We start from the raw sequence: 25,633 nt of genomic DNA on the forward strand, positions 1-25,633 counted from the left end.
CGGCTGTATATCTCCTCCGTAGCTTAGAGACTGATCAAATACCATCTGTTGTGGCAGTTGTCATGGCAGCATTTTTCTCTGAATACCAGTGTAGCTGAGTGCAAAGCGCATGAAAATGATAAATGCAAACGAAGACCATCCCTCTGGGCACTACCCAGCCCAAGGGGGAAGATGGGGCTCCGGGCATGCGAGCAAATGGGGCACGAGTTATCATGAGTTAAGAGTTTCTCACTGGGGCCCCTTGGAGGTCTCTGTCCTGGGAGGAGAGGCAAGCAGCTGCTGTATGAAAGTCAGGCATGCTTAAAGTCATTTTTTAAAGTCATGAAATACCCAGAGCCTTGGGAATGGTAGACCCAGACCCCCGACAAGGCTGAGTAAGAACTTGCAAGTCCTGGATGGTCTAAAAACACAACAGTGTAGCTTCCTCAGGAGCCTCATACATCGGCTCAAACAAATTCCCTCCTCAAGTGTGACCCTCACACCTGATGCTGCTACTTGTCAACAAAAATAATTATTCCTCCATTCATTTATCCATTCCTTGACTCCCTACCTACTGAACACCTACTGGGTATACAGTGGTGAATAATTCCTGACCTCACAGAAGGGGGAACTGGATATTAAGTCAATACTGCACAAGTAAGAGACAACATCTCTCATGTACTAGAAGACCTCATCTACCCAGGGGACTGGGGAGGAGGGTTGGATTTAAAAAAAGTTTTTTTTTTAAGAAAATTATATTTTTAAAAAGATTTTATTTATTTTCTAGAGAGAGAGAGAGGCAAAAGAGAGACAATGAGCACAAGCAGGGGGAGCTGTAGAAGCAAAGGGAGAAGCAGGCTCCCCACTGAGCAGGGAGCCATATGCAGGACTCGATCCCAGGACCCTGAGATCCTGACCCAAGCTGAACACAGATGCTTAACCCACTGAGCCACCCAGGCACCCCTGAATAAAAACTTCTTAAGGAAGAGATAGCATGGAGGTTCAAAAAGACAGGGCTTTTTGTCCATCTGCTCACTGACATGGCCCCAGGCACCTAGTACAGTGAGGAGCACACTGCAGATGCTCAAAATTTACCGAATGAAGGGGAATGTGAGCTGAGACCTAAGAGTTAAGTGGGCCCCGAGAGCGGGGAGACAGACCATTCCAAACCCAGTAAAACCTACGGCTTTGAAGGTTCCATGCAGGATGTACAGCATACCACGTTCTGATAACCAAAACAGAATCAAAATGGCTGGAGGCCAACAGGCAGAGGAGAAGAGCTAGGAGATAGGACACTGAGCAAGAGAAGATGCCTGGCCACACAGGGCCACCTTCAATAACTCACAGGAGAGAGAAGGCAAGGCTCCTTCCAGTTCTTAGGGAAGCCTTGGAGTGTACTCTCTCCCCACCATTACCAGGGCAACAGCAGCCAGGAAAAGCCCTTCCAGTCTGAAAGCTGGAAGCTGGGCTATTTTGTATCTGGGATGGCTCAAGCAGTGTCCTTGAAGTAGGGGCTCCAGTGACATCTGGGCTGGGCATGGAGATAGGGAGGCATGGGAATGGGAGATCAGCATCTGTGGTCACATGTATTAGGAAGGTCTGCTTCTTAACCAACAGGACACCATGCCTTTCTGACACTCCTTCCCCTGCCCCTTTCCAAGAATAAAAATAGAAAAGAGAAAGTAAAAGAAATAAATAAAAAAGGAAAGAAAGAAAGAGCAATCATGAAACCAAACCAAAAAGCCAGAAAGCAAAATGAACTATGGGGAAGTGCATGCCTGCCTCACCTGTGTTCTCTCTTCCCTCTGCATTCCTAGGCCATGACCTGACGCAGGATTTGTCCAGCTGAATTGTTACTCGGACACCTCTCTCAGTGTTGGGGCCCAGCACCAGCCCGTGATCATATGCTTCATGGGCCACAGTGTAGTCCTGGAGACACAGTCCCATGGGACTGAGCTGGTGGAGCCTGGCCATTATGATTTACATTTTAGGAGACCCCAGAAATGAGGGAACTATAAAGTGGCACTTAAAATTCTCTTAGGTGGAGAGATGTTCAAGAGTATCTCCCCTTGTGAGCCCCCAAAGTTGCTGCTTGCTTGGCTGATGCATGGAGGCATCCTAGCCCAATAGCACACGGGGCTCCACCCCTTCTGCCCCACTTCTGGCCATTCAGCACATCAGCTCTAGCCTTCTTGGCAGCTTTGAAACAGAAAGCTGAAGAATGTGGGACTTGGGCTAGATGGCGCTTGCTGCTGTAATGCCTCGCCCAGCTCCTTCCTTTAATTGGCAATGTTACCCATCTTACTGTATATAACATAACTTCAGCTTTCCAAGATGTTGTCAAGAGCTCCTTTAAAAAAAAAAAAGAAAGAAAGAACAGGGAGGAAAAAAGCTTTATAGGAGTCTCTCTGCTATTACAGCAAATGGGTAGGTCCATATGGATTAAAAAAATACAAAAATTGAAAACAAGAATCTCAAATTCCTCCAGTGACGATCTTTCTCCACTTTGCTTCCAAATGCTTAGAATACCTCATTTTCCTATTATATTCTGACTTCTCAATTTTTCCCTCGAGACAAAGAGAAATCTGGAAAGGGAGGGATAGGAACGTTCTAGAAGTCAGTCCTGACACTGGAGGCTCCCAAAATGAACCCTTACAGTTGAGGTCTGCAGAGCATCAGTTGGTAGTGAGGAGGGGGACAGTTCCACTGGGGATCGGTGCGGTCGGGAGGCCCAGCGGATGCCCCCACGTGCATTCGTCCGGCATGCCACTGCTAACGTCACCTCCCCACTCCAGTTTCAGAGTCATGTTGCCTCACTTCCTGGTCTTCCCCACAAGGGGACAGTTCCAAGGTGAGGCCTCCAAGTTAGGAGCTCGATACAAATGCTAGGTGGGGGGGCGCCTGGGTGGCTCAGTGGGTTAAGCCGCTGCCTTCGGCTCAGGTCATGATCTCAGGGTCCTGGGATCGAGTCCCGCATCGGGCTCTCTGCTCAGCAGGGAGCCTGCTTCCTCCTCTCTCTCTCTGCCTGCCTCTCTGCCTACTTGTGATCTCTCTCTGTCAAATAAATAAATAAAATCTTTAAAAAAAAAAAATGCTAGTGGGGAGTGATTAGGGCTAAGGAGTAGTATTCAGGGACATAACACAGGCTTTGGAGTACGACAAATCTGCGTTTCAATCCCGATTTTGCTGTTGATGAAACAATGATCTCCACTAGGTTTCCTCAGTGGTCTGACCTGTTGAATGGGCACTGCAGCACCTATCTCACAGGGCAGGGGCAGGTGGCCATTCTGAGAGAGGATGTATGAGTGGCTAAGCAGGTGCCCCATAACTGGCAGTGTTTGTTACTATGTTGTCATTTTTGACATGCCGTCTCTGGGCTATCATTCTAAGCCCATGAGATGCCCAAAGCTATGTCTGGGGTTGGCCCCTGGCAAAGCAGAGTTCGACAAGCTTACCTGAGCTGACTTCCATCTGCTTCTAACTTTCCCCTCAAATCTGGCTATCCAGGACTCTGGGTCTTCTCTGTCACCTAACGTCTGGCCTATGTCTCAGCAAGCCCACTCTTGAAAAGACAGAAGTCAACTAATCACACCGGGACAGAAGGACTGCTGCTGGCTTCCTGTGGGTCACCTCTCCCACTGGTACGTGTATTCCATCACAGTTATTAGAATGACAGGTACCTGTTGGAAGAATGTGGGCTCCGGACTCCTCCACTAGATTCCGGTTCCCTCACATCACCCACGAGACTCTAGCAAAATGCATGAACTGCTTTAAGTCTCAACTTCTTCATCTAGAACACAGAAATATATAGAACTCTCTCAGCAGAGATACAGAAGCAGAGATGGGTTGACCTGGATCAAGGGTCTGGAACTTTACATAGCCAGAGCTTTAAAAGACTCTTTCTTCATACAATTCCATAAAAGCAGAATATGAGAGATCACTGGCCTCTCCTGGAAGTACAGGATCATTTTGGAATTTGTGAGACACTCTGAGGCTTGCTACATTACACGACACTCGCACGGCCTCTCTATGAATGGGTTCCTTGTAGCCAGAATTCTTTCCACCCTGTTAGAATCAACAGTTTCTATCCCCAAAGATTTCAGTTCAAAGTCTCCTTTACTAAATTACATAAAAAACCCTAAGATAGCAAACAAACAGTTTCATTAAGAAGGAGCATTGATCTTTTGAGGAAAAACCTGGCTTTCCTTCAGAGAAGGGTACAAACTCAGACACCAACTTCAACAACGCCTGCCTTCTGGATGCCAAACGTGGGGCTGCCTTTTGAACCAACAGAGAAGAGAGGTACCGTGGACATGTGCTAGAGAGTTTCCACCCAGGAACTAACTGAAACTTCGTAGCCTCATTCATTCTTTGATGAATAATAACTATTTACTTTCTTGTAGCCTCTGCTCCAGGGGAAGGAGAAACAGAGGGGACAAGATAGTGTGGTCCTTCCTCACATGATAGACAGTCCCCTACACAAAAGCAGAGGAGAAGCAAAAATCTCCCCACTAAACACAGATCCCAAACATGGGAAGGGTTACACACCTATAAACTCACCAACTCAAAAGCCCGACATGGACTCACTATGCTCTTTACAGTCTGGTTTTTCTTGTATCTTGGCCATATTTATATCCTTAAACCCATAAACTACCACAAAGTCTTCGAGAGGCAGAAGAGAAACATAATGTAAAACAAAACAGACCCTCAATACATTCCATGGGTGCAGCAGCAAATCCTCCATGGAAGTATTGCTAGAAAAGGTCATTTTCCCCACAGACCAAATACATACACAGGAACAGGGTAATGGAACCTTTTGCAGATGAGGACCAGGAGCCAGACTTGCCCCCCAGTTGGGTGGTCAGTTCCCTCAGACCAGCCTGTGGAGTGCACTTTTGTTTTTCAGCCAGTTCACCATCATCTGTAGCTCTGGTTCTTCTGGGCGGCTCGCGAGCAATCAGTCCCTGGATTTCTACCATGCAATTCCAAGGACAGACAGCACACACTGCAAGAAACACCCTGGAAGCATCAGTAAGCAGGAAAGCAAAGCTAAGCAGAGCGCCTTCATGCCCAGTTCAGAATCCTGCAAGGCTTCGCCCTTCTACTGGTGAAGGCAGGGATGAAGGTGTCTGCTCTTTCGTCCTATGCCTGCAAACATCCCCCGGTCATGTTCTTTTCTGCAGGAGATGGAATTCAAAAATTGCCCTTCCCTTTCCACTCCAATTTCAGAGGCTGCTAGTCATTAGCGGGTCATTATTATATGCCAGGCCCACTACTAACAACTTTCCTATACATTATCTCAATCTGTTTTTTTTTTTAAATTTCAAAAAGCTGTTAGTAGGTATGGCCTCAGAGCACAGCCTAAATTCTAGACTGCTGCTGATGATTCATCAGCATTAATTGGGGAGGTTTTGCAAGTAGCACACAAAATATACCAAGATGCGAGATTTGACTAATGGTTTCAAATTCTAAAATTTGTGATCTATGCAAAGAGCTACATGCTGCCCAATCAGAAGTCATATGGTATCAAAAATTAAGGATTCTATGAATAATTAAAATAATTCTCCACTCTGTTTACTGCCATAGGCAGAATGTCAGAGGCACCAAGCCTGCCGGAAGAAAAGAATAGACTAGACAAGGAAGGTCTCTATTACAGGATATCCTTGAGCTTTCCAAGGCTACAAGATATCTAATGCACCTGGGAAGAAATAGTGTCAATTTTTAATGCTAATCTCTGTTGCTATTTCTGTCCTTGTCAAGTATCCAGCTGAACCGGATAAGACTGCAATTTTTTGGAGGTTAAAAATGGTGAAATATTGGCCATTTCATGCAATTTTATTTCATAATTTTATTTCATACAATTCCTATAAGGAAGATACGTTCCCCTTAAAGGCTAAAATTAAACTGCTGGTGATTATAAAAATAGAGAGCTTTAGAGTTATTCATAAATAAAGCATCAGTACATCTGAAACTCAGAATAAAATCTCTGCAAGTCTCTGAAAGGAATCTCACAAAACAGAGGAAAAACATCAAGTCAAAGGAAATACCCCATCTGTAGGCTGACCCTCTGAAGGACCCTCTGCTTTAGTCAGAGCTCCCACTTCAGGATTCCCTTAGAGAAGCAGGATGGGGCCCAGGAAAGGCTTTAATTCCCAGTTGATTTCTCTCAAAATCTCCCAGGAAAGGGAACTAGGTATCCTTCACAACAGTGAAAAGAATCCAGGCTGCCTGGATTTCCACCTCTTGCCTTCCCGCTCCTTCAGAGAAAGTGTGAAAAAACAAAGATTTTACCATCCACTCCCATCTCCTCCAAAGGATAAACCTTAAGTCAAAGTGTTGTCTGCTGCATTGTGACTGGAGCCATTACGGATAGGAAATTTTACCCTCCCAGAGAGACGGGCCCAAGAGAGGACATCTGCGGATTTCTCAGCTTTTTGACTATCTTAGGATACGGTTCTTGATTTCCCTGAGCCTCAGTTTTCCTTTCAGAAAAATGGGCATGCAGAAAGCCTTACAGAGACCTAAGAAACTACTATTTACATGCTTATAAAACACAAAGCACTGGGATAAATTCTTGGGCATATGTCATTATTTTAGTTCATTTTCACCAGTAGATGAGGTAGATGCTATCACCATTTTCCCGATGGGGACATGGAGGCACTAAAGTCCCCTTCTAAAGCTACAGATATTAAACACATGGTAGAGTGGGAATCAGAACACTTAATGGAAAGAGGTTTAAATCTGTGAAGCCCCCTACAAACATGGAATGTTAACAACGAAATGGCAAGGGCTTCACTATTGCTATGGACCACTGTGGTCACCTCCCCGACCCTGGGATTTTGGCTGTGTGTGATGGCGAGTCATCAGTCCTTCTGAACCAAATCTCATCTTCATATTAGAAGGACAAAGGACACAAAGGACACTTCACAGAGGAAGGAGCTGACTCTCCCCACATTCTCCTGTACATATTTTGTAGGAGATATTTATGTTCCTTTCCTAGTATTTGAAATCTTCAGGAGCAGAAAATTATTAATATAAACACTTATGGGCATTATTTTCAAGTCAAAATTCTCCCCAAACAAGGATCTTTCAAATGCCCATAAGTCAGTGCTTAGGATCTCTGAAGAAGTTCATGACACTCCTAAGAATACAACAGTTTGGGGATCACAAACCTCAAATGTGTGTAAGGGGCAAGCCAGTAACAAATGAGTAAAAAAAGCTGCAGGTGAGACAATAGGGAATGGTGGAGCATAGGAGAAATGCAGCCCACACCCTTCTGGTGGGGGCAGCTGCTACCCGGGTTTAGCCAATTTTGGCCTGAGGAGTGCCAACCCGGCACTGGTAGATCATCAGGGAAGGAAGGAAGGGAGGAAGGAAGGGAAGATGGATGGACTAGAAGATCAATTTTTACGAAGTACATTGACTTTCATCTGTCGGCATCGATTCGGGTTTTTTTGTTTGTTTTAAAAGTTTTTCTGGGACTTGACCTCAGCTGGTGGGCAACTGTCCTCCTCCCTTTGCTGAGGTTGAGCCCACAGGCTTTCATCTACCGACCAGTCCCCAAAATGCAGACACCATAGGCTAGCCATGCTTTACCCAAGTGCAAAGAGGAAGCCCTGGCTCAGTTCTGCTTCATGGAAAAATTAAAACAAACAGGGGCACCTGGGTGGCTCAGTGGGTTAAAGCCTCTGCTTCGGCTCAGGTCCCACATCGGGCTCTCTGCTCAGCGGGGATCCTGCTTCCTCCTTTCTCTCTCTCTGTCTGCCTCTCTGCCAACTTGTGATCTCTGTCAAATAAATATCTCTTTTAAAAAAACAAACAAACAAAAAAACCCCACACATACAAAAGACCCCTCTTTGATGCTAGGCTGAAACACAGGAACTACATGTAAGATGGATCCAAGCATGAGGCCCAGATGGCTGTTCTGTAAACCACAATCTCCATGGTTGTAAGTCACCATCCGATCTCTTTTCTAGTTCAAGAAGATGTGTGGCTATTCTCCCTCCACTTCTCACATTTGCTAAGTTCTTTAACCTGACCGAGCACCACTTTGCCATTGACAGTGCCACAGTCCCCAGGCAGGTGTGCTGAGTGTTTCTTTAGCAAATATTCCCTGAGCATCTACCAGGTGCCAGGCCGTATGGACAGATGGACAGATGCAACAGCGCCCTCAAAGACATTATTATCTACTGGGAGGCAGGCAGTTAAGTGTACAATGTGCTAAAGGATTATCGCTTCCATTTTTCAATAGAGGAAACCAAGGGTCACACAGGTTAAGTGAGCTAGCTCAAAGGGACAGAGAATGTGCCGACAGACTCCAAGACCACGGCCATGAGCACAATTTAGATCTGTTCCATTCCGAGCCTACTACAGTTCTCAGACACGGAGACATCTAAAGCATCTTAACCTTTCCAAAAAAAGCAAAATGACTGGCTCATTCAAAATCCTGAAATTTAAAATAAACCCTCTAGAGATACTGTTAATTTTTACAAATTTTTAAAAACTTTGCAAGCTAATTCACATTTGTATGTGTGTTTGCACAGGCAGAGCCCCAAAGAGGCTTTCTGTACTTGGCTTGAAGCTAACCGTTGGCAAAGTGTGGTCACCAGACCAACGGCATCAGCATGGCGCCCATGATTTGCACATTTAAAAATGCAAATACCCCAGCTCCACCCTAGGCTTCCTGAATAAGCAGCTCTGGGGGGTGGGGCGCAGCCCTGTTGGGACAAGCCCTCCAGGTGATGCCCCTGGGCACTCCGGAGTGGGGAGGGGGGCTCTGCTCCGGAAAGCTTTGCAGAACCAAATGCTACTTCCCTCATCAAGGAAAATAATCTGCTCTATGGGGGTCTTTCCCGCACATGTTTACAACTAAGTTAAAATATAAAATCATGAGAGAGATGATTGGAGAGAATTTCCTGGCTTAAGACAACTCAAGTTTCTTTATAGCACTGAAAAATACAAAATACATAGTACATATCTGACATATTGAAAGTTCACGTGTGACATCACCCCCACTCTCTGGGCAGTCCTGGACAGTCGGGCCATTAATTGCTGAAGCTCGTTCATCTAAGAAACATGAGCTGAGCACTTCCAATGTACTTAGCCCCGTGCCAGGTGCTGGGAATATGGAGATTTTTATTGAACCAAAAGATGAAAAAGGCGTTATACATACTACAAAGCTTGGATGTTATTAAACAAAATACAATAAATATCTCAAAATGTGTTTAAATGTCGTATTAGCTACAAGACAAACACATTAGTTGGGGAGCACAGTACCTACTCATAAGTGTAGGTTCGAGAAGAGGTCACGAGTCCCTGGGGCCCAAGTTGTAATTGACACCTGTGGACCCCAGGACAGCATAGGGTCTGAGGCCACCCACAATATGGCCCTCCACTGCCAGAAACTAAATATGGGGCTCTGTTCTCTCCCTACTTCCCTACAGTGACCTGCTCTGAATTTAGCTCAAAGGCGGCACGCTCAGTTCTGAAGTCTTCTAACAACGGAAGCAACTTCCGGCCAACTCAGAAACCCGAGGGGCTCATAGTAGCCAAATGGGCCTCTGCTAGAAACTCAGGTAGCATACTTCTAATATGGCAAGAATTATTTTGGTTGAATCCCAGTGAGTATTAGTTTCCTGCTTCTGCTGTAACAAGGGACCAGAATTTAGTGGCTTAAAGCAACCTAAAATTCTCTTAGAGTCCCGGAGAGCTACAATAAAGGAGTCGGCCTGCTAGATCCATTCTGCAAGCTCAAGAGGAAAATCAGTTTTTCCTTCTCTTCTCCAGCTTCTAGAGGCCACCGGCATGCCTTGGTTCATGACCCCTTCTAACCTCTTCAGAGCCAGGAGCAGCACCTGCCAGTCTCTTGCCTCCCACTCCCACCCAGGTCCCGTAATCACATGTCCTCACTCACCTCCTTGCCGTCCTGAGAAGGATTCTGGTGATCACACTGGGCCTGCCCAGGTAATCCAGGATAATCTTCCTGTCTCAAAGCCCTCACTTCATCACACCTGCACAGTCCCTTGTATTATGTGAGATAACATTCACACACGTTCCTAAGATTAGTATGTGGAACGTCTGGGGGTCCTCTGTTCGGCCTACCATACTGGGTGCCTACTTGGAGTATGAATAAACCTTTCAGTGCACAGTAGTCAGGATATACAGGACTCAGAAGCAGGGAATGGAAAACATCTATTGTGCTCTCGCCATAAGCCAGGGTGACACCAGGTGCTAATAATACCATCCCTCATTCGTCCCTGGCAGCAACCCTAGGAGGCAGCTTCCATTACAACCCCTTTTCACAGAGGAGGGCAGGCTCAGATATAGTCAACTGCCCAGTAGAAGAGGTCCAGGATGGGAGACCCAAGGCTGCCTGATTCCAGTTGTCTTCAAACCAAATCTCCTTCTCATGAAGGAAGGCCTCTACCCAGGCTCTGCCCATACCTGTAAGAGGGCCAGCACCACAAACGTGATTTTTGTAGTGCCACATCCCAGTCCATCTTTTCTCTAGTCAGTTTCCTTAGATGTAGCATAGCCTAACAGTTAAGGGAACGAGCTTTAGAGTCAGGCTTTCAGGGTTCAAATCCCAGCTAGTCTCTTCTTCACTGTGTGACCTCATGCTTGTTACTAAGCCTCTCTGTTTCCTCATCTGTGAAATGGGAATAAAGGTAACTGCTCTCATAGGGTTTTATGAAGATAAAATCCATCAATGCAGAGGTCCAAAACATTGCCCGGTTAGAAGTATATAGGATACATGTTTGCTCCTCTTATGTAAGAACACAATCTGGGACAAGGCAGTAACCCCAGGCTCTGTAGCAGGAGGGGAAGAGAAGGAGAGATTCTCTAACATGACTCACATGTAGCCCCTGGCAGAGCACAACAAATGACAGCAGGGTCTAGCTTCTCCACACTATTCAATGGAATGAGCAAGATCGATTTCTCATTCTAGGAGAATAAAAGGAGCTAAAACACATAAAGTACTTACCTTTTTTTTTTTTTAGCTTTTTATTTATTGACTCATTTAGAGAGATAGAGAGCAGGAGCAAGGGGGAAGGACAGAGGGAGAGAGAGAAGCAGACTGCCTGCTGAGCAGGGAGGCTGACTCGGGGCTTTATCCCGGGACCCAGGGATCTTGACGTGTGCCCAAGGCAGATGCTTAATCAGCAGAGCCACCCAAGCACTCCAAGCACTTACCATTCTTATTATCAATGTTAATAATCTCTGGTGGTTGTAAGGATGCCTAGTATGTTTACCTTGAGCGATACACAAGAACTCAATAAACTAAAAGTTTAACTAAATTGTTCTACTTGGGTCTTTTGGATAAACCAAGAAAGAGAGGAATTAAGAGTAGGGACGATACTCCTGGGATAACACTGAAGAACTTCCAATACCCAAATTACGGCCATAAATAAGGATCTGATGAGGGTATGTTACAATCCTTTAGTCACATGGGCAAGTCCAGGCCAGATCCCTTCTTAGTCTTTCCATCCATCCATCTGTCTGTCTGCCCAACCATCCAACACTTATTAAACCCTACTAGATGCCAATCATCTAAGTGTATCCTAAGTTAGGATACTCAGGTGAAAGACACCGCATCTCCTTCAAGATGACAATTCAACAGACAACCACAAGGAGGTGCTATGAGAAATGCAGGCACCCAATACCGGGAGACAGGAAAGAGGACAGGCACCCAATTATCTCAATTACTTGAGTAACAATTGACCTAAAGATTAAAGGTCACAGTATCCACGTGGGTCGATCCTCAGTTCTTCCAGGCAGTCTGGACAGCATGTGGCTAAGTACAAAGACAGGAGTACAAAGCCTCTTTGGGGGCACCCCACGCTCCAGAATGCCCAGGGTATGGAGTTGGACAGGCCCAATGGCAAGCAATGATGGTAAGTGGATTGTGCAGGACCTTCTACTGTGTGCTCAAGAGCAAGGAAAGGGGAAGGGGCAGCCCATGATGGTTTAAACAGAGATGTGCCAAAGAGGCAGAAAGCTAAGACATGGATGTTGCCTCCGTGTTGAAAGCCATAACCGGCCAAAACCGAAGCGGTGACAATGGATGTACCATCGAGTGGGAAGTGGGGTATGCTGCCTGCTGACCTTGGCCCTGGACTCTTTCCAGTTTGCTTTAAATTTTAAGGGACCTGTGGACTTTTCCTCATTCCTCCTTAGTTCTGTAACATGTGTGTGCCCTTAGGGTGGTATAAAAATAGGCTCAGGGGCCCAGGGAAGAGGCACCTCAGCTGCCCAAGGATCTCAGACACTCCCTAGGCATGTGGCCGGCTTTCTCTCAGCTGTTAGGAGGGCCCAAGGTCACTGGGCCTGGAAACCTGATTCTGTTGCATATGGCCTTGCCTTGGCCCCGGAGGCTCTGTGGAGAACAGAGGGGGAGGTACCTGGCACCAGGCCTATCCAAGGCCCTCAAGAGCTGCCTCTCATGGGGGCCCTTCCTCCTTTCTCTGCTCCTGAGGTTCCATCCACAGGTCAGCCCAGGCCCTTTCCGGAAATACTCAGTCTCCTCCCTTCTGCTGATGCTGCTCTACCCACAAATGAAAAATTAGAGTAGGGAATGGGGAGGGGGAGACTATTTTTATTATACCCCTTCTTTGTCACAGAAGTGGACACCACAGGCTCTTAAACAAGATAGACTTGGGTTTGAGCTCCAATTCTGCTTCCTAGGTGAGTAAACTGGGAAAAAAAAAAAAAAAAAAAAAAAAAAAGAAAGAAAGAAAGAAAGAGAACAAGACCTTGTAAAGCCTCAGTCCCCATGTGCTGTTTTTTGGGAGGGGGGTGGATTCTGCTCATGGAATGTGAGTTTGAAAACCGCTGCCTGGTACTTCTCTGTATCTACATACAAACTCCTATTGTTTTGGGAATCGGGTGCCACCATGTCCATGGGGACTGATGAAAGAACAGGGTGGGGGGCGGAGCTGTGCCCTAAGCAGCAGGGGCACTGAACTTTGGGTCTGTGGAGCCCCGGGGAGACACATGGGCCGGCCTCTGGGACCTACAATCTGCTCAGGTGTATGCAAAATTCTGGGGGCTGTGTCATCTGGGGAGGAGAGGGCCTTAGCTTTCCTCAGATTTCCAGAGGGTTCCATGACCCCAACACATGAACTACGATCACAAATCACCACTGTCCTAGAAACTGACACGTATCCAGGGCTGTTCCTATGCTAGGAGCATGGGGATAACGAGCTCACCTACCTGAAAGGGCTGTTGGGAGAACGGAGGGAGAGGACCGCTGGGCAGCACTGAGCCGGGCCCCTGGCACCAGGCGGACCCCGACAGGCTCTTGCTGTATTTTATCATCTTCATCAGTACTCATCAGTACTACCCATGGTTATCCCTTGCGTTGCCTCATTAGTACTACGAAAACTTTATGAGCTGTACTACCAACCCCACTTTCAGCAACAGGAAATAGAGCCTTCAAAAGGTTAAATAAAGAGCTCCAGGCCATAGAACATCAGAGGAGGAACTTGAACTTGGCCTGCATGGTTCTCAAGCCCAGTTGACCCTCCATCTAGACGCTCTCTGGGAAGGGGGTTCGTGAGTGGCTCAGTCGGTTCAGTGCCTGACTCTTAGTTTCAGCTCAAGTCACGATCTCAGGGTCATGAGATTGAGCCCCACATCGGACTCCTTACTCAGCGCAGAGTCGGCTTGGGATTCTTTTGCCCTTCGACTCTCCCCTTCTGCTCCTCCCCCTTGCTTGTGCATTCTCTCCCTAAAAATAAATAAATGAAATCTTTGAAATAAATAAATAAAAAGTAGAAGCACCAAGAGAAGAAGGCAGAGCACTTGGAGAGCTCGGGAGGCGGCTGCACTAGGAGGCCCCAGATGACCCTGGGCCGGAGATCAGCAACCAAAGGGATAAACAGGCCTGGGGCTTTCCGTTGAAAGGGCCAGCAGGCCTTGCTAACTTTGCACCTCTCCTCATCCATAACAGAAAGCCAAGCCCTGTAAGTTAATAATGATTAAAAAAGAAAACCACCCCCTGAAGCAGCCATTCCTAGGCCCCAAAGTGAGGCTCTGTCTTGAAGCCCAGGGGTTCCAGGAGAGGCAGTGCCCTCGGGCCAGGCTCCAGGCAGTTTCTCTTCCCAAACTAACTCCTAACTCTGCTGAACACAGCACTTGAAAGCCAAAAAGATGCCCCTGGGTTGCCATGGCAATGCTAAACAGACAAAACATTTTAACCCGCTCTGACGCACACACACAAAACTCATTTAAGGACCAAAGGGATGGCCTGGTGGGTGAGGGGAGACAGGAGCGTTTCTACAGCTCCATCTCCAAGGACATGGGCCCCGGGAGGGGCTAGGTCAGCCCAAAACTGCCCAAAGGACTCCTTCAACACAAGCTGAGGCCAGCCTCCTAGGGAAAGGCAAGTCCCTGCCATGTCTCCCTGCCTTGTGCCCACTGTCAATGGTCCTATCCTACGAGGGCCACCAGCAGGTTACAGTATATGCTGATGGTTCTGGCTTTGTCTTGCCCTGGGGACAGCTTTCCACCACGTGGCACTGCAGTCTCTTCACCAGAATTGGGGGAGCATTATGTGGGCCCACAGCAGCATCCAGAGTGTAGGATGTGCCCACAAGCATGAATGGGAGCACAAACCTTCTGGCACTGTGCAGCTATAGGTCAGAGCAAACAATGAACTCAGGAACTACCATTCCCCACCAGGTAGCATTTTCAGTTCCCAGACCCCATGACTGAACGTCCCTCTCCAGGGCTGGATGACCACGGGTATTTTCCTTCAAAAATACTTCACTCCAGGGCCCCGTGGGGGGTTGCTTCCCAAAATACAGTGATTTGGGAAGTAATGATGAATGCAGAAGGCTTATCTCAGACCTGAAGACTGCCATGGCTATGGGGTCTGCTGCATTCTGGACTCTTCCATGCCTCACTCCTCACTGGAGGAGAGGAGCCTCCCTAGATATAGCTTAAGGCCCTTGGGTAGGATCATACGCAAATGCTGCAAAACCTTCCTTCGCAGGGTCCCTGACAAACTTAGTAAAGATATGCTCCAGGAATGTGAATCCTCGTCCACCCGTCATCCCCCTGGGGTGAATCCTCTTACCTTTCAGACTCACTCCCTAGAAGTTACTCTTGACCCTCCCTCGTTCTCGGATGCAATGGGCCCCCACTGTGTCATGTGCACAGAGGTCTATGCAAACAGCAGCACCGTTATGCTCTGCTCTCCTGTCCACTCATCATGGAGCTCTTGGAGGGCAGGGACCCCATCTCATTCACCTGAGCATTCACGAGGCCCACCCCAGTGGCTGGCAATGGTCAGCACTCTGCAAAGTTTTGCTGATCTGCAGGTCAAAGGGACAACACCATACTCATTGCGTCTGTGCATTGGTGCCCGTGCATTGGTGCCCCTGGGATAGATAGATGCCAGAGCTATCTGCTCTCACTTAAAGAACATTTGAAGTAGAGCCTGGAGTGCAGGAATTTGAGACTTGAGCTACTGGGCAGCCTGGTGGGTCAGGTGAGGTTCTGTCTTTGTCTTTTTCTCAATGATTTTATTTATTTATTTGACAGAGAAAGAGATCACAAGCAGGCAGACAGGCAAGCAGAGAGGGGGAAGCAGGCTCCCTGCTGAGCAGATAGCCTGATGCGGGGCTCAATCCCAGGACCCTAAGATCATGACCTGAGCCGAGGGCAGAGGCTTAACCCACTGAGCCACCCAGGCACCCCAGGTGAGGTTCCGTCTTATGGACCCGTCACAGTTTGCAACGCGGGGTTAACAACAATAGCACTGTTGTTGTCTTTACCATCTTTCTCCTTTGCTGCAGAATGGAATGACTGTGATGGAGGTTTTCCCATTTTCCTGGCCTCACATCCCGGACATTGAACTATTCTCTGCTATGTTTACCAGACCGTGTCTGCCTCCCCACCCCTAGCTGGAACTAATTATCACAGACAATTATAGGATTTTATATTCCTGTGCTCTAAAAAAAACAAAAAACAAAAACCCCACACAAACCCACAGGCCATTAAAAAAAAAAAAAAGAGGAAAACAATACTTTTTCACAGCTGAAAGAGTTAGAGAAACCACAAAATTACATTGGTGTCATGGTAGCATTTATAAATAACACTTGGCATCTAGAACTAAATTTGCACGAAAGAATCTGAGATGGTGGTATTATTTTATAATCGTGGAAAGCGGGCTTTCACACCTCCAACAGGAAGCGTGGAAAATACAAAAGTGCCAAAGAGAATAAAAGGTTCATTACCTTCCAATGTCAGGTCTACGTACGCATTATAATGGGCTGGGACAAATGCATCTCTATCTACCCCAGGGGAACGACTGTATCTCTTTCAAGTGAAGATATGACTGCATGTGTAAAATGCTTGCACTAAATTAAGTCTTCTATCTTCCAAATTTTCTCAATTATTAATACACTAGACAGCTGCAGTAGCTCTAGCAAAAATAGCAGCCCAGAAGTCAAAGCAGCCATGAGATGATGAGATGTCTGTATGGGACTTTCCTACATAAGGAGGGGTTGCTCTCTGGGTCAAACAAAAAGAAACAAAATCCCTGTGCAATGACCAAAAAAAAAAAAAAAAAAAAAAAAAAAAAAAAAAAGAGAGAGAGAGAGAGAGAGAGAAACTTGTTTCACAATGTAAACTGAAGGAGGACTCCCATCCACCCTCCTCCTCTTTGGGATAAAAAATGTGTTTTTATGCATGCAAAGGAAAGTGCACTGAAAAGGTGATCTGTCCAACTCACAAGGATAACAAATACTTGGGAAAATTGAAAGGGAAACCCAAGGAATGCCAATCACTTTGTTATATTCTGGAATGACAGTATCCAATTGTGTCAACTCAAAGGGAGTGGGGGAGGTCAGAAAAAATGGATTATGCCTTTTTCTTAGGTTTCTGGAAGCAGATTAATGTCCTGCAAAAATAGAAAATTGTCCTTAAATTGCCACCTTCATATTTTAAGCAGGTAGGAGTAGCATCATCTTAACAGTCTGATATATATGTACTTGGCGTAAAGACTGAAAAGCCTTTTGAAGGGAAAAACTCAGGTTCTCAGAGCATTGCAATTTCATGTTTTCTGAACTCAATAGTGATCATGAATTTTAATTCAAAGATTATTCACAGGACATATAACAAGAACAGATGTTCAAAGATCCATTTTTTAAAAAAAAAAGCTTTAATATCAGAGCTTAAGCATACAATACCAGAGAGCATATAACTTGTCAAGGTTAAGAATGGTCTGGATATGATTATACATTTCACATCTGCTGTCACCACTGTGCTTTCACATCATTCTAACCTTTAAAGGCAATCAGACCACATGCCCTGATTTCTGAGCAAGATACCATGACCCCATCTGTGCCTCAGTACCACATACAGAGATCGTTGTGTGTCTCTGAGAAAGCGGAATGAGTCACAACGGTCCAAATGCTCAACAAGTGTGTATTTCCACCAGGTCTGCATAATTTGTTTCTGAAAGAAAGGGCAGTATTTCATGTTCCCTGTCTCACCATCTACGTAAAAACCACGGCCACTTTTTAATAAATGCCAACAAATTTCAGAGAAGCCGACCGCAGCTACTAGGAAATAGCTGTTAGTTTATTAATATAATCCCCTAGGGGAAAGCTTCTGGTGGGAATGTTCTCAAGACAGTCAATACCACTGAGAGGCAGGGCTTCCTTCCCTCACACAAATACTCGCCAGCCGTGTACTCACCATTTGCGATCTGTTCTTCGGACAGCCATTGATGTCTTCAATCTTCTCATTTGCTGAAATAGGAAACACAAGTCAGAAAAATAAACAATCACCCCAGATACTTTGAGTAGTGATGTTCAGGACCTTTGAGGCCAACCACGTCCTAAGGCCCATCCTGGGGCCTGTCCAATCAGCGCGGCCATGAGAAATGCTGAGACGCAGCTCGAAAGCTTCGGGACTTACTCATCGAGCTGCCGTCCTCCGGGGACAGCTGGGGCAAGGTCGTCAGCATCCAAAGCAGAGACAACTGCACTGATGACAGTCTTGGAGCGATGGGGCATCACAGAAACGTGTGGAGACTGAGAAATAGACCGGACTGTGATTACGCTTTGGGCTCTTCGAAAGGTGATTGTGATCTCCCCACAGAAGGTGGGATGGCTCAGAGTGGATTGGTCCAGCTTTAGCCCCACTCGGGACAAAAGGCATGGATGATAGCATCTCACCTCATCTTTTCTTAATTTTTTTTTTTAATTTTAGTTCCTGTGTAGTTAACGTACAGTGCTATATTAGTGTCAGGTGTACAAAACAGTGATTCAACACTGTGCTCAACACCCGATGGTCATCACCAGTGCCCTCCTTAGTCCCCATCACCTATTTCCAACCATGTCCCTTCCCCGTCCCCCTCTGGTGACCCTCAGTTTGTTCTCTGTAGTGAAGAGTCCGGTTGTTGGTCTGTCTCTTGTTTTCCCCTTTGTTTTGTTTCTTAAAACTCCACAAGTGAAACCACATGATGTTTGTCTTTCTGACTCATGTCACTTGGCATTATCCTCTCTAGCTCCATTCATGTCATTGCAAATGGCAAGACTTCGTTCTTTTTTGTGGCTGAGTAATATTACACGCACACACACACACACACACACACACACATCTTTATCCATTCATGTATCAATAAAGACTTGGGCTGCTTCCATATCTTGGCTATTGTAAATAATGCCGCCATAAACAGCGGTGTGTGTATCCCTTTGAATTCGTGTTTTTGTATTCTTTGTGTAAATATCCAGTAATGGAATTACTAGATCATATGGTAATTCGACTTCTAATTATTTGAGGCACTTCCATATTGTTTTCCACAGTGGCTGCACCAGTCTGCATTCCCACCAACAGTCATGAGCGTTCCTCTTTCTCTACGTCCTCGCCAACACTTGTTTCTGGTATTTTTGATATTAGCCACTCTGACAGGTGTGAGATGATCTTACTGTGGTTTTGATTTGCATTTTTCCGACGAATTGAGCATCATTTCATGCATCTGTTAACCGTCTCACCTCATCTTTAGCCAGAAATGTTAATATTGCTTAATACCGACAGGATTACTAATAATGCTATTCCCAATGTGATAACACGGATAGAAAATGGGAGCGTGAGACTTAAAAGTGGCTCTTCTAAGACCATATGGTAAGTCCAAATTAAGTCTGAAACACACTCTTGGCGTCATAATAGCACCTAGCTCCTTAGAGAAGTAAGAGAAAGACACTGTGTTGAATTAACTGGAAATCAATACCAGTGATATGGAAGAAAGGCCCAGGTTCTGGTGCTGAAGTACAGAGAAATCCCAGCAAGACACAGCCCAAGTTATCTACAGGGGGGTGGGAGGGGTTGAGTTTGCCACAGTAGCAGCACAGAAACACAATATATGTAGAGATTAGGGCACTGGCTTCAAAGGCAAAGATACTGCAGATTCTCAGCTCTACAGCTTCTTAGCTGTGTGATCTTAGCCATATCACTCAACCTCTCTGGGCCACAGTTTCCTCATCTATAAGATGGAGCTAATACTACCTACTTTAGGGGAAGCATTGTGGGAAATAGATTACAGGATGGCAATAAAATGCTTCGCGCTGTGCCTAGCACACAGGGAGCATTCTATAAATGGCAGCTCTCATTAACTCAGTAATGTCTATCATCAATGTAAATCACATACAGTGTTAATCTCCTTTCTGATGTCTCCATCAGAGTTAAACCCAGAAACTCAGCTAGGAGTCCACAGTCAAGAACTAAGGATCTGCCTCCTCTGTGAAGCCTTTCTAAGCTTCTTTCCCAGTCCGCTGTCCTTCCAACTCCAGCCCCCAGCCCGGGATGGAGAAAGCACCTTCAGGTCTCGGTCTGCCCAGCTATGCTGTTTATAGCCTGGCAGACATGCAGATTTGGATTTTCACATTTGTGTCCTCAAGGCTCAAGAAGTGCTTACAAAACTGATTTTAAAACAAAAAACAAAAACCCCCCCTTACATCAGATTTTAATGAATTCGATGCCAAAAACTTCCATGAAAAGATATTAAAAACCAACTGAAAAGGATAATAGAATCAAAGTGTCCCAAGCCTCTATTTTACAACACCAGAGTCTAAGTATTCCACACCATTACCTCAACTGGGCTTTTTTTTTTTTTCTCTAGTGTTTCTACTTTGAGAGAGAAGGGGGAAATAAGACACAAGCTAGTGGTAAGAAATTGTTTAAAAATCCAATCACCATGAGACAGTCAGTACACATTCAGTCTAATCTACACCTTTAGAATTTGCCCTGAGTAATAGACACTCAGCCTTATGCCCCACTTTGGAAGACGTCAGTCTTCATTGATCCAACTCTTAAGAACACTAGGATAAACATTGTAGGAAGCCTTTTCAACCTGCTTCCCTTATTCCCAAAAGAGGTGCCACGGAGCCTTTAAAAAGCACATTAAAAAAAAGGCCCCGTGGGTGAGATGACCCATGGATATTTGTTCTTCAGTTCACTAGAAAATACCAGAATTATAATCGGCCAGAATAGCATGTGAACTCCAGACCAAGCTTTACCACTCACTCTTTCCAACTGTAATCCCAGAGCTGAGGATAGTGCCTGACAGACAGTAGCCCCTCAAATATTTGTTGAGAGGAACTAAGGAATGAGTCGCCTGAACATTTCTAAGAATCAAGGTTTTAGGCCTATGTTGAGGCAGTTGTCCTTTCACTTGTCAAAACAGACATACAAACTGAAGATGGAAAAAAAAGATCCGCGACAAAGGGCACTTCTTCAAACAAGGGAGACGATGTCAGGCCTGCACTCGGGCCTCGGGTTTTCATATACAACCCTGGAAAAATAAATATGTGGCTTTTGAGAATCCAGGCCGCTCAAGGTATCCTCCAGCTGGATGCTCGTGATGGCCCAAAGTCATAAGTCATCAGGTTCCGATCAAGACCCAATGCAGCATGAGGTCATCAGTGCCCATTACAGTGAAGGATGGATAACTGTGATCCTAAGAAATCACTTTAACGATTCTTTATATACCATCTGGATAAAAACAAAAACAAAACAAAAAAAACCCAAAGGTTTGGTCTCACCATCTCTCCACTTCCTTTTCATGGTCAGTCACCAAACCATAGTCAGGTACTGCCTCAATTCAAGGATCGCAGCTCCCATAAGCTTCTTGCCATTTTACAACATTCGAAGTAAATCAGAGGAGCGGAGTCCATGGGAGACGACTCTAAAGATATCCGGGAAGAGGTCGATCAAATGCCGAAACCCCAACGCAAATGCTTAATAAGAATGCAAGACAAATCTTGAACCTCCTCGTTTCCAATTTCATGTAATTGAAATACTTCTCCTTTCCTGAAATTCTCAAGAATTTCTGTGGCTGTCATAAATACTTAGAGCAGTAACAGAGGCTCTGATTCTGCTGATAAGAAGGAAGAAGAGTTTGGTCTTTCGAGCTGAATTTATTAACTTGTGGTAGGGGGCCTTTGGCTGCAAACCAAAACCAGATAACTGAAGAAGCAAAGGCATTTGTCCCCAAAGTCCTCAGCTATGATTAAAACTGGCATCCCTAAGTGCCCGTGCTAATTTATTTATTCCAGCGTGTTCAAGGCATTCTCAGCACACGAATGCAGTAACCTGCCTGCGCACGAGGTGACAAGTCAGTAATTGGAAAGCTTTTTAAGGAAGAAGAGTGGCACCAAGTTCACTGCTTTCCAAAGGACTTCTTTCAAAGGGCTGAGAGCATTTCCGCAGCCCATGCGTCTCGGCATAGGGCAGTTGACAGATCTGCCGACAGGAAGAGAGAGAAACTGGCTACCCAGAAAGGCAGAGGACTTACCCAATGACACACAATGGTAATAGGTCATCAATGGAAAGAGGGTTGAATTCCTGGTTATGCTCAGCGGTAGCCCCAACGGTGGTGGAAAAGGAACTGCTATCAACTCTCTCCACCTCTAACAGGAAAGCTCTTCCCCTGTCCTCCGTCTTTGCTTCCTCCTTCTCTCCAATCCTCTTCTGTTCATCATTCCATCCTTCTCTCTATTCTTTCCTCCCTGCCTCCCACCCCTTCTCTCCTTCCATCCCCTTCTGGCATTCTCCCGAGTGACAGCAATGTAAGCAGGAGGAGGGAGGCCTGTCTCTCCCTCTTGATTCATGCTGTTTATCCTGACCTCGTAAGCCTTTCTAATAACTCATGGCGATGGCACTGGGATGGGCTGGCAGGCAACTGCCGGCTTGAGGCAGCTCATGACTCAAGAAGATAATCACACTAATAAGAGGTTGAATGGAGACTGGACCCTTGGTCACAGAAGACAGTAGCGAAAGGTTCATTTCTGCCCAACAGGCAGAAGGCAATGGTAGAAAAGTGTGGGTCCCAAATCATCCCACTATCTGAGAAGCGCAACTCCTAGGACAGACACATAGTCTCCAGAATTGATCTCTCTGGGATAGGTGAAGACTCTGGAGCTAGTGTCTGTGCATAACATTTAAGGTTTTCCCAGTCAACAAAACCAAAAGACAACCAACCGACAGAATGGGAGAAGATATTTGCAAACGACATATCAGATGAAGGGCTAGTATTCAAAATCTATAAAGAACTTATCAAACTCAACACCCAAAGAACAAATAATCTGATCAAGAAATGGGCAGAAGATATGAACAGACATTTCTCCGAAAAAGACATACAAATGGCCAACAGACACATGAAAAAAGTGCTCAACATCAGGGAAATACAAATCAAAACTACAGTGAGATACCACCTCACACCAGTCAGGCTAAAATTAACCAGTCAGGAAACGACAGGTGTTGGTGAGGAGGTGGAGAAAGGGGAACCCTCCTACACTGTTGGGAATGCAAGCTGGTGCAGCCACTCTGGAAAACCGTATGACAGTTCCTCAAAAAGTTGAAAATAGAGCTACCCTATGACCCAGCAACTGCACTACTGAGTATTTTCCCTAAAGATACAAATGTACTGATCCAAAGGGGCATATGCACCTGAATGTTTATAGCAGAAATTCCATAATAGCCAAACCATGGAAAGAGCCTAGATGTCCATCAACAGATGAATGGATAAAGAAAACACACACACACACACACACACACACACACACACACACACACACACAATGGAATACTATGCAGCCAGCCATCAAAAATACTGTAATCTTGCCATTTGCGATGATGTGGATGGAACTGGAGGATATTACCCTAAGCAAAATAAGTCAGTCAGAGAAAGACAATTATCAAATGATCTTACTGATATGAGGAATTTGAGAGGCAGGGTTGGGGGATCATAGGGAAAGGGAGGGAAAAATGAAACAAGATGGGACCAGGCAGTGAGACAAACCATAAGACTCTTATTCTTGAGAAACAAACTAAGGGCTGCTGGAGTGGAGGGGGTTGGAGGGATGGGGTGGCTGCGTGATAGACCTTAGGGAGGGTACGTGCTATGGTGAGTGCTGTGAATTGTGTAAGACTGATGAATCACAGATCTGTAACCCTGAAATAAATAATACATTATATGATCATTTAAAAAAAAAAAAACACTTAAGGCTTTCCTTCAAGCCACCCTTCTGATCATGGCCCTCCCCAATGTGAAAAATCAACTCTTCAACCCCTAGCTTTTGTGCTTAGGCAAGAGCCCAGAATTCACTGCACCATACCTGGTAGTCCCACCTTATTTTGCCTTGTTGACCTTCTTGCTCTCTACCCTCCAAATGTCTCTGCACACTATATCCTCTGCCAGGAATGTCCTCCTGACTGCTTCACCTTGACAACTCCAAGTTTGAGGTCTTGGCCTACAGGTAAATTCCTCAAGGAACCCTTGCTTGATTCTACCCCCTACCCCCATCATGGGTCATGTCTCACAGCACCACTGGTCTGTTATGTACTATACTCTCCCAGACCTTGAAAGGTATTGTTCCCCAAAGGGACAATCTCCCTGACTACAAGTTTCAATGGACCTTCATGTAAGGGTGTTCTTTTCTCTAACTACTTTGAAGTCACTTAAACAGGGGACACCTGGCTCAGTCAGTTGGGCATCCGACTCTTGATTTTGGCTGGGGTCATAACAGCGGGGTCATGAGATTGAGCCCCGCGTCAGGCTTCATGCTAGGCATGGTGACTGCTTGAGATCCTGTCGGTCCCTCTGCCTCTCTCCCTGCTCACACTAAGAGTAAATAAGTAAAATCAGAAAGGAAGAAAGAAACAAAGAAAAAGGGAGGAAAGAAGGAAGGAAGGAAGGAAGGAAGGAAGGAAGGAAGGAAATAAAGAAAAAGAAAGGAAGAAAGAATGAACTTCAAATGGACAGAAAAGTCACAGGAATCATACAGAGAATTCCCACACACCATCCTTTCTCATTTTCTCCCCTTTGTCTCTGTACAGGTATATGGATTTTTTTTTTTCTGAATCCTTTTGAATATGTAGATATGTAGATCGTGTCCTTTGCCCTTAGATTTCATACGCATTTACAAAGAATAAGGAGATTATCTCATGGTACAATTATAAATTTCAAAAAACTTGACATTGATATAATCCCAATTTGGGCAATATACTAAAAAATGTCCTTTATGGCATTTTACTCCCCATATAGGATCCAGTCCAGGATCTGGCTGTACCTTTAGTTGTCATATCACTTTAATCTCCTTTATTCTGGAACAATTTCTCAGGCTTGGCCTTTCATTGAGCTGACATTTTTGAACAATTCAGGCCATTTTTTTTGGTTTGGTTTTAAAGATTTTATTTATTTATTTGACAGAAATCACAAGTAGAAAAAGAGGCAGGCAGAAGGAGGTGGCGGAAGCAGACTCCCTGCCAAGGAGAGACCCAGATGCGGGGCTCAATCCCAGGACTCTGGGATCATGACCTGAGCCAAAGGCAGAGGCTTAACCCACTGAGCCACCCAGTCCCCCCTTGGTTTTGATTTTAAATAGAATGTTCCACAATTCCAGTTGATCTAAGATTCCTCGTGATTAGCTTCAGGTTTCCCATCCCTGCCTGGTATTCAACATAAGTGATGCTATGTTCTTCTGGGTATCACATCAGTAAGTACATGATATCCATCTACCCCTTGCCACTGATAGAATTTTGATCTCCTGGTCATGAAGTGGATTCTCCCCTGTGCAGATACACTTCTCTTGCAACTAATAAGCAATCACTGAAGAGACACTTTGAGACCATGCAAATTGCTTGCTCCTCAAACTTTCTCCTCCAATGTCTGAATCCATTGGTTCTTGCCTTAACTAATCTTTACCATCATGGTTGCAACTCACTCTTTATTTGTTCTCCAAAACAGTGGAGGCCTTTCTTCTCCACTGATTGAAGTATCTGTCAGTAGAGACTTAACAGATTCCTATTTTATGCCATAATTATAATCCACAACTGTCCTCAGTTTTGAAGCTCTTGTGGTCTCAGAGTATGATCATTCTTTATAGCAATGGAGGGCAGAACTAGTACTTATAGGGAGATACTACCAAGGGGTGGGGGGCAGATTTTGACCTAGTGAAAGAAAATCTTTGGGATGATTCCAACTCAGTAGCTGAACAACCTGGTCAGAAAAACGCCACTCCGCCTCCCTCACCAAGAAATCTGTATTTACAAGATACGCTCAGATTAAATACTCTGAACCGGGTGACTGACAATCCAGAGAAGAAGTCACGCAGGACTCCTAAGTGTCTCTACCTTTTCAGCT

At 45.4% G+C, this 25,633-nt stretch overlaps 1 protein-coding gene across 12 annotated transcripts in view; it reads right to left on the bottom strand.

The window, feature by feature from the left end:
* The window catches only part of NAV2 (neuron navigator 2), a 397,156-nt gene that overhangs the window by 241,110 nt on the left and 130,413 nt on the right, over window positions 1-25,633 (bottom strand). For all 12 annotated transcript variants that reach the window (XM_045066131.1, XM_004752128.3, XM_045066132.1 and 9 more), the window contains exon 3: window positions 17,686-17,738. In XM_045066131.1, the coding sequence (XP_044922066.1) occupies window positions 17,686-17,738 (53 nt within the window). The remainder of the gene's footprint in view (window positions 1-17,685; window positions 17,739-25,633) is intronic.

Source organism: Mustela putorius, unplaced genomic scaffold, assembly GCF_011764305.1.
Source record: "Mustela putorius furo isolate JIRA1106 unplaced genomic scaffold, ASM1176430v1.1 tig00003859_pilon_pilon_pilon, whole genome shotgun sequence".
In the NCBI taxonomy this organism is placed as follows: Eukaryota; Metazoa; Chordata; class Mammalia; order Carnivora; family Mustelidae; genus Mustela; species Mustela putorius.